Source organism: Lonchura striata, chromosome 9 (genome assembly GCF_046129695.1).
Source record: "Lonchura striata isolate bLonStr1 chromosome 9, bLonStr1.mat, whole genome shotgun sequence".
NCBI classification, from domain to species: Eukaryota; Metazoa; Chordata; class Aves; order Passeriformes; family Estrildidae; genus Lonchura; species Lonchura striata.
The window spans coordinates 20,746,489-20,756,628 of NC_134611.1; the positions used below are offsets into that span (position 1 = coordinate 20,746,489).

Genomic DNA, 10,140 nt, shown 5'->3' on the forward strand with positions numbered 1-10,140 from the left:
CATGAAGAGTGAATTTCTATGAGAGAGTACTACTGGAGCTGGGGGAAAGCATGGAAAAGGAAGGGCTTAACAGAAGCCATTTCTCAGCAGTAGCTAAGAGATGCATGTTTCCTGTCTACATCTCAAGTTGATAAGTCCTCAGATGAAAGTCTTGAGGATAATTGTTCTTTGAAACACAGGAAAGGAACTGCTAGTTTTTAAAGACATCAGATACAGCTCATTCTTAGTTTAGGCCATCTTAATTAATTTTTTGGGATAATGAGTATTTAGAAGAGATTGCCTTATAAATATTAAAAAAAAAACCTTGATGAAGGAAAAAAAAGTAATTACTGTGATCAATTGAATAACATCTTTAAAAATGTGGTCTTAACGCTGTACCACGTGGTCATGGAGTGAGGATGGTGCTGCACCCTAATGAACAAGTGGAGTTAAATAAGGCTGTGCTGCACTGCTGAGCACAAGAAATGATGTGTCTGAGGCACAAGGCTGTGTTGTATGGAGAAGTGAAGGCAGAAGGTGTCATTCCCCATGGTGCACGCTTGGACAGCAGGAAAGGGAACTTTTGCAGGTGTTTCTCATGTCTGTGTCCAAAAATAGCTCTGAAGAGTTTTTTCTGCTCGCACTTTCACGACAAAGCACACTGTTGGCTTCTACCACTTCTACCACTGTTGCCCAATCTGACAACATAAGACTGTACTTTAGCATTTTGTTATCTATTTCATTGATTCAAAACACAGCATAAAGGAAGTTCCTGTTTCATTACTTGAACAATGTGGTTTGCAGGCTTCCGGACAGGCCCGGCTGTCTCAGGAGTCTTACGAAATGGTAAACAAGCTTGGATTTGACATGTATTACTCAGTTACATGAAAAGTGCTCCAATGTTTTCAGCTTCATTCTCAGGATCTTGAGTGTTGTTTTATGAATAATACAAATATATTACATATTAATAACTACTAGTAACATATGAGATTCTTAATTGTGAGCTTGAGATTGTGATACTATTTCCTGTAGATGTTTGCTGCTGAAATACAGTTAAAGATGTTAAATACTTTCTCCTAGAAAGTCTGGAGGTTCATGTCTTTCTAATCTGATGCCTGTGTAAATCTAAAATTATTTGTACTGATTAATCTGATATTTACAGTGAATAAGAACAGAATTTGAAAACTGCACGAGGAAGAAATGAAAAAGCTCCATTACTAAAACCAACTTTCCTGTTAGCTTACCATCCTTGATCTTTTGCAGCATTCACAGGTATTCGTAACATTCTTCCTTTGTTACAAACAACACAAACACAGGTTTAAACTTGATTTATTGAAAATCTCAGTTTTGCATAATTATTCAACATCTCCAAGTCTTAAAACATTTAATTCTGAATAAAAAGTCCATTAAGAAAAAAAACGGTAATTTATATTCTCCTTTGTAAATTTTATACAGTCAAAAGCAATCTACTCTTCAAAATCCAAGTACAATTTTACTTAACTGCAAGTTTGAATACCAAATCCTTCACCTATCGTAAACATTCCAGCTGCCAAAGTCAATGAACCTTTCTAGTTATTCCCTCTTTCATTTTCTATAGTGGACCTCAAATGAAAAGCAAATACAGTCAGAGATCTTCATTGCAAAATAGTAATTTCTTCCAGATGAATTCTGCTGCAGATTGTTGCATTTTCCTTCTCCCAGAGATGGCTGTTTGTAACAGGAGACACTGACCTGCAGCAGTCTGATCAGAGCATGGTGCATCCAGTAGCAGGTTAAACTGGGACACCAAACTGTTTTGCCACTGGTGTGTAGCTACACAGGCACAGCAGAGCAGCTGGGGAACCCAATCCCTTAAGGTGCCCTTGGAAAACTTGGCAGAGCATATCTGTTGGAAGTTCTAAGCTGAAACCTTGACTCTAGTAGCTTGGAGAGCAGAGGTAGATGTCTTTGTCACACCTTCTCAAAGCTGGTTTAGCATTTTGCAGGTGGTTTGTAGCATCACACATGGTGATGCAAGCAAAGATGTTAACATGGTATAGTGCTACTGGGAGAGGGACTGCTACTCTAGCTGAAAGAATTATTTTTTCCTAGACATTGTTCTTATCACAGAAACAAACTTTCTATTTCTGGGCAGTTAAGAATAGAAAGCATCATATAGAAGTAAGATACACAAAACCTTAAAGGGGTACAGTCTTATTCTGGACACAGCTTTGCAGAAAGATGAAGTAGCCTGACAGCCTTTGGAGCCCTCTATAACAAGTTCTGCAATAATAATAATTTTGCTTATAAAAACTATTTAGAAATATTATTGCTAGGTCCTCTTCTCTGAAGTTGAAGCTGAAGTGCTGTTTCTATGTTCTGTAGCCCTTGCTAGTATCTCTTTCATTTGAACAACATATTTCTTCAATGCACCTATTGACCCTGTTTTTATTCATAAAACACTTTAATCACAGAAAGTCTCAAAGTTGTAACTGCCATTCATACAGACGACTCCACAACAGGCAGAACATATACCCTTGAAAACACCTTTTAAAAAAGTGTTTTTAATAAAGTTTTTAAAAAACTCTTATGCTGAAATGCAGTTAACACATTTATAAAAGACTTGGCACATTGTAAAAAGTACTAACTTGAAACTACTTTAAAAGTTAATTTTCACACACCAGGGGTTTTGGCAAAAACTATACCTTCACAACACTGTTAAAAGCCACTTAGCCAGGTATTATAAATTTCTGATTTGGTACTAGCTTTGCCTTAGTGATACTACATATTCAGTTGATCATAAAAGTTGAGGCCTGTACTTCCTGCTCCTGTGATTTGTGCCTTTTTAAGATGAACAGCTAGGTACAGAAACATGGGTTATGTGAAGAATGTGCTTATACAGCTGAAAGACTTGTGAGGTTGAGCAAAAAAAGTTCAGGTTGAGGTGAACAGCTTTGGTTTTATATGCCTTTGTAAGTCTGTACCTGACTGTAACATTAGTCACAGTTGTAATAAAGTGGGATTTTGAGACTACAACAATCAATGTTTGTTTTGGCACACCATGAACACCCCCTGCCTTTATTAAAAGGATTAAACATGAGAAATTACTTTGTAAATAATTATCTATTACATGAGGTTACAGTAACTAAGAACTTGCAAATCATACTTCAACATGTGCCTGTATTTGTTTGTGTACCACACAGTCACTTGTCTCATCTAACAACCAAAAAGGAGAACAGGATTTTGCAACTAGAGGACAGAAGGATTTATGAACAGCAATTGTATTTATTTTCTCCAATTGTTTTTCAAGACTGCCTCAATTTCACATTGATGGTGCTTTTCTTTAAAGTGCTGATATTAGTCATCTGTTATAAAAAGAGATTTCATGTTCTTACACAGTTAGCCCAGTGTTTCTTCATGATGCCAAAGAACAAAAACTAAGGATTTTAAGAAACATGTAACTTTGAAGAAAAATGACAGTAACTACCAATTCTGTAAACTTAGGCACATGTAAATTCACTCAGTATTTAACAGCAACTAAACCAATGTCTAAGTTACTAGAACTTTTGTGAAAATGAAGACAATGACAGTTATATTAACATTACTTTGCATATGCACCAAGTGTGGTATGCATAAGGTAGGAATTAACAATCATTAACAAATCCTAAAAGTACAAAAAATAGTAGCATTTGGAAAAATGGGAGAGCTTGGAAAGAGGCCTTATGTCTGTGTTTAAAAAAAACAACCAACCACCACAAAAAACAACAGAAAACCTCCAAACACAAACAAGACCAGCACTATCACATCCAAAATGTCCAATAAGAATTGAAAACCTGATTTTTTACTGTCTGTTCAAAAGAATCTGAAAGATGTTTATTGTCTTTACTGTAGTTTATTGCTCCCCTTCTGCCCCATACGTGTTATATTGTTATGATTATAATAAGAACATTAATGAATATTAAGTTCTACTTTTCCTCTTGTCTTCAAAGAGACTTTTCAACATGTAAACCTGAACAGCTGATACCACCACCATTACTCCCAAGTTGACCATGGACCAGAAATTCACTCTGTCAAAGTTGCTTTCTTGAATGTTTCGGTCACGAGCCTCAAATGCTCTGAGCAGGGTCTGAATCTGGACACTTTTACTTAATCTGGCTTTGACACTGTTGATGGATTCCTGGTAAGTAACAAAAGAGTTTTTAGAAAAAACCTACCTGAATTAAGTGTATAGCTTGCAGCACATACAAAATTATTAATACCATGTTACCACCTGTAATTTAATGTCTTAACAAGTGAAGAGTTAATTTCATTTGAAAATACGAGCATCATCACAGTTTTCATTAATTTGTAGTCTGTTAATTGTGTACCAGCTAAAATAATTAATATAGCATTAGTGTTCTGTAGTAATTTTCTTTTTTTTCTCTTTTATAGGTAGGGAGGTAAGAGAGATATCAAACCTATTTGGACTAATAAAAAGTAGCAAATCTGCAGAACTAGTCTCAAAACAAATTATGTAGTGGCAAGCACACGTAGAGTTTTTTTCTGCTGCATAATACAATTAAAGTTTTTTTTTAATAGATACTACTATCAGGGCTATATCTGTAGCAAAAGAAAACTCCAATAATGTTATATTCCTGTTTGCTTCTGGTGTTTCCACTGTAGTGGCTATAAACTGCTGCTTCAGCCTTGATACAAAAGCAGAATTTTTACAATATATCTTGAGCAGGACAACTGGAGGTTCTAGAAAGGACATATAGTGTGACCCTGGAACTAGAGGAAGTACGTGAACACTCCAGCCATGACAACAGCAGCTCAAGATTCACACTTTATGCTGCACTTACTAAGTAAACATCTGGTCCTATGATCTGTTGATCTTTCATCCACCATGTAATAGATACTGACAAGAGCTGATCTCATGCAATGCTCAATTATATTCTTGATATAACTGTGGATCCTGAAGTAACTTTAGTGAGAAGAGTAACATTTGCAGTAAGAAGAGGCTAATAATTTTTAAAATTCCCCAAAACTATAAGGCTAAACACAGCAGTAACATTTTCTCTGTTTCATATTTAACAAAGATATTTCAAAATAGCTGTTCTGGGGAGCCAAATAATTTTATGATGATAAAGTTCATTGTTACACAATAAGGAAAATGAACACCACAAAAGAGCATTAAACATAAGACAAAATTCCCTATTTTTGCCAGAAAATGTGTTCTCATTAAAGAATGAAACTACTAAGTGCTTATGTTAGTCCTCATAGAGCTTGCAGAGAAAGTAATACTTGGCTAAGTAAACAATGGGATCAAATACTAATCTTAACTTTACAAAAATTACCTACTTTATAAGATTTTCAAGGCTCTCAAAGATAAGTTCTGCATTTCTTTTTCATTTGGAAGACATACGAGTATGTAAACAAGTATCTGTCAAATCCATTCAAGTATTTTCTGTGATTAGTGTGAGTGGGATTTTCTTCACAATTTCACTTCACTTTTGCTTTTTTCTAAGTGTATTGACTGCTAATTTTAAACATCTGGTCAGATTTTCAGATTCTGTATTTGGTTTTATTATTATTTAAAAGTGTATCATACAGCTATAAAATATTTTAAATGTTGTTTATTTTGTTATTTAAAAATCTGTAGTGTTTATGGCAATAAATAATACAATTATTTTCTACACTATGTATTCAGTAGGTGTGTGCAGATTTTGGGGTTTTGGGTCAGTTTTTTAAAGATATCTATTTTCTGTAGATATGATCAAACAAACAACAGCTTACTGAATCCTACCAAGCATTAAGAACAGTGGTACTAGAGTACCAAGCAGTCCTTTGCTTCTAGAGTAATGGTCATAAAGGGAATAAGAGCTTTGACTCAGCAGTAGTCTGAATCCTACATCAAACAGGCTCAGCATACATTTAAGCAAACATAACCACTCAATGTCTGCAAAGATTAATCTGTAATTTATGCAAATTAACTCTCATTCTGTCTATTAGTTTGAAAAGATGTAATAAAATTTGGGGCAAAAAACCTATAGAAACATTTAATTTACTGAGGATAGAAACAGTAATCCTCACTTCTGCAAAGATGTGATTAAGAGGCTGGGTTACCAGAACACTGATAAAAATGATGCAGTAATTCCAGCTACATCATTGGGACTAAATAATACATTAATGCTCAAAGTATTCATTTCATTGCTGCTAGGAAAGAATGTCCCATTTCAGCAGTAGGAAGAAAGGAAGCTGAATTGGAAACCAAGTGACTGAGAGCTAGGCAGTTTCTTCTTGCTGATGAAAGGCCTATTCTGAAAAGATCTTCAAGTTTGTAAACAAGAGAACCATGGTTCCAGGCTTCCTGTATTAGTAAAAGGAATACATGGACCTGGAATACCTTCCAGGATGATTTAACAGACCAAGACTGAATGGCTACATGATGTTGAGTTTTTTCCCAAATGCTCTTACATTGAGTAGAATGAAAGATCAAATACTAACCAGAATATCTTCCAACTTCATGTCTAGGAGATCTGTGCCTGTAACATACTTCTTCCAGTCTTCCTCATCCTGACCGTCTTCTCCCATATTGTCCAGGATCAATTCAAAGAAAATCACCTTTTCAGAAATGGTACTGAATGTGTTGTCAAAGCAGAACATGTAATCTCCATCTTCTGTTTCCACACTGTGTATATAATCAAAACATGATTAACTACACTTTCTGTGCTGGTTCTCAGAAAGTCAGTTTTTGTTAGCATACCCTTCCCTTTAAGACTGACCATCATGCACTTAAAAATAACCACATCTTCTTTTTGTAAAAAGTAAGAACTCTAAAGAAATTTTACAGATTACACAGTCACAGTAAAACAATCCTACTGACTCCAATGGCTCAAAATGATGAAGACAGCAGCTTGCTTTCATTTATTTTTGGGGATTTTGAATCATTGTTAATCATTACAAAAAAATATACAATAAGTAGAAATGTTATGCTGTATAGGATATTACATATTTTGACAAAAGGACTGGAGAAAGAGGGGACTTTTTAGCTTCTTATTTGTATGACTCACATGATCTTTTGCTATTAGATATGGAGACCTTTTTCAACTCCATAATTATTATTTTTATCCACTGAACATGAACAGCTATCATTAAAACAAAAATAGCCTTCACTTCATGGTACAATTCATGTAAAAAGCATTCAGAGTTTATAAAAAGAAAATTGCTATTTTCAAACTGTCCTATTAGAAAATCTTTTGTAATATGAAGGAATAAAAATACTCAACCTTCATTTTAGTTATATTTGCTAATGAAACCAGAAAAGTTCTTTATGCAACACCTCTGAGTTTGAAGATTTTAAACTTACGTATGAACTCCATCTGATTTTCTTTCATCAAAAACTAGAGTTTCACCTTTTGGGGAGAGCAGATGAAAATCAACATCTAATCCCGCTCCGTCTAGAACCTGTGAAACAAACAAAAATAACCAACCTCCGACCAGCTGAACTGCTGTTTGCATTGCTGACAGCAACATTTATAGGGAAGGCAAATGTTTTTAGGTAAGGGAACAGACAAAAAAAAGAATCTGAAATATTAATCTATCTGGATGAGCTGACACCAAATTAACTGGAAACAGATGAAAAATCAGCTCAACCTAAAAGCATTTTGGCAATTTCAGAATCTTACACTAAGTGTAATCTAAACCTGCCAGGCTGGGCTTATATTGAACCATAGCCTCATTACTTTTAGGAATGTATGCAGTTTTATCAACAGGCAAGGTCAGACAACCTGTAAAAATACCAACAAGAGATGGCTAAATCTGGCATTTCTATGGCTGCTATCACTGATTGTAAGTATGTGCACTACTGCCACTTCAGTGGTAGAAATGTTCTAACAGGTCACTTTTCTGTTCATACATATTACACATACTTGTACACTATGTGCTCTCATCCCTGAGATCTCTCCATTGGGTGAATTAATAGTGTTGAAGACAGGACCAAACCTCTTATGCCAATCAAAGCTGTATCACAAGACTTTTTTACCTTTTGATGCACATTTAAGGTCTGAATTCTGCCAGGGCATTCTCTTTTCCCAAAGGAAAAAGGAATTGAAGGCGTTTATCTTCCTAAGCTCCCAGGGAGTGTCTACAGCAGTACAAAGCTGTGCTTCTTTAACTGTGTAACACAGCTACAGTTGTATCACCACACCTATGGTGCTGTAGAAATTCTTTATAGGGAAGGGAGTAACTGCATGAGTGGGCGGACAGGGACCATTTTTATTTTTATTACATTAGTCCATACTAGGGGAATTTTTTGTTTTCTTGTTTTCCAGTGAGCTTTTTGAGTATAGCAGATTGCTCTTGCTGAAAAGGGGGGCAAAGTTTTCACTGATTCAAACTGACACTGAAGATTTAGGAAAAAGGGGAAAAAAAAGAAAAAAAGACAAAGAAAATTACTAGCTAACAGCTGATCAGATTAAAAACCATACATAGTGACATATCTTTAGGGCTATGCTCCAGTCTAAACACCCAGAAAAGAACCTTTGTATTAGCATAGTGTTTACCTTATGTCTTTGGAGAATTAGCTGCATCCTATGTTTACATATTCTTATGCTTTTACTTAAATATAAAATAAATCTATTTGCAGTAATACATAGAGCTCCTTTTCTACACATTCACATAGAAAATCAAATCATTACTGTTAACAGTAGTGCTGAGAAATTTATGCCTGAGTAGAAATAAGGTATGTATATAATGTTATACACACTAATCCTTTCTAAAACAATGTCTTTATTTAGCTTATGATCAAACCAAAATCCTACTCTGTGCATAATAAATTTCTGTTTGGCTTAGACAGGATTCTAAACAAAGCTTGAACACCTCTCTTTCATTCCTGTTTAGTTCTGCATGTAACAGTATTAAAAATTAGAGAAAACCACGAATTTCAGCTATTTCTTTCAGTTGGAAACAGAGGGGAAAAACAGATGTAGGGGAAGAGAGACAGATCATGGCCCCCTTCTAGGCACAGTAATAGGGTGGGAGAATATTCAGTGCAACTTCCCTCACTGTATCTATTTTACTGGAAAAAAAAGTAATTGTTGTAAGGGGGGAAAAATCTGAGATCGAGATCTATCCCAGACATCTCTGGGAACTCGACTCTTCTCAAGAAGGACATAAAAATCTTAATGACAGTCTGTTAAACTGGGCTGTTTCTTTAAAACTTTCATCGTTGCGATGAAAGGTGTTTCATATCAGCACAAAGATAGGCAAATACGGGATCTGTGCATCAGCACAAGCTTTCTTATGCTTTAGGGCTACAACACAAGGTCACAACCGCGAACTTTCTACATTCTGCCCTTTTAAAGGATGGCGACATGAGCTCCTCTAAAGTCGAAACAAAAAATTCCCCCCAGACCACCAAAAGAACGTATTAGAATAATTGAAAAGGGCGGTAAGTGAATTTTTAACTCCGTAAGGCAGAACTTGTAACAGCGTAAAATTCCAACGTGGCTTTGCGGGCGCTGCCGAGGCCGGCAGGATCCCGGGCAGGGCACCGCGTCCCTCGGCTGCCGCTGCCGCCCAGGGCCGCGGGAAGGCAGGACCGGGGCGGCAGCGGGGCCGGGCGGACCGCGGTACCGGGCGGGCGGACCGCGGTACCGGCCGGGCGGACCGCGGTACCGGGCCGGGCGGACCGCGGTACCGGGCGGGCGGACCGCGGTACCGGGCCGGGCGGACCGCGGTACCGGCCGGGCGGACCGCGGTACCGGGCCGGGCGGACCGCGGTACCGGGCGGGCGGACCGCCGTACCGGGCCGGGCGGACCGCAGCGCCGCCGTCACGGCGGGATCGGGACCCCGGCTCCCCTCGGGACACGCCGCGGGGAGCCGCCCCCTCCCGCCCCGCCCGACCTGGTACTCGAGCTCCAGCGAGGCCTCCTTGCGCATGGGCTGGTAGAAGCACTCCTTGCGGCCGGCGGGCAGCGTGAACGTGAAGTCGCTGTCCAGGGAGGGGCTGAACTCGGCGGCGCCGGGCGGAGGCGGCAGCAGCAGCGCGAGGCACCCGAGCGGCAGCAGCAGCAGCCGCGGCCCCATCGCGGCAGCGCCCCGCAGCGCCGAGCCCCGCGCGCGCGCACCGACGAGCGGGGCGCCGGGACCGGCATCGCCCCGCCCCCTCCGCCCGCCGCACCAATCGCCGCCCCGGCGGC

At 38.5% G+C, this 10,140-nt stretch overlaps 1 protein-coding gene across 1 annotated transcript; it reads right to left on the reverse strand.

Moving 5' to 3' along the window:
* Positions 1-1,292: 1,292 nt before the first annotated feature.
* On the reverse strand, positions 1,293-10,071 carry TMED5 (transmembrane p24 trafficking protein 5). Its single transcript, XM_021526088.2, has 4 exons — positions 9,845-10,071; positions 7,307-7,404; positions 6,445-6,628; positions 1,293-4,135 (listed from the first exon to the last, which is right to left on the reverse strand). Exons 1-4 carry the CDS (start codon positions 10,025-10,027, stop codon positions 3,917-3,919), a joined length of 684 nt encoding a protein of 227 aa, XP_021381763.1. The 5' UTR covers positions 10,028-10,071; the 3' UTR covers positions 1,293-3,916.
* Between the last annotated feature and the right edge of the window lie 69 nt (positions 10,072-10,140).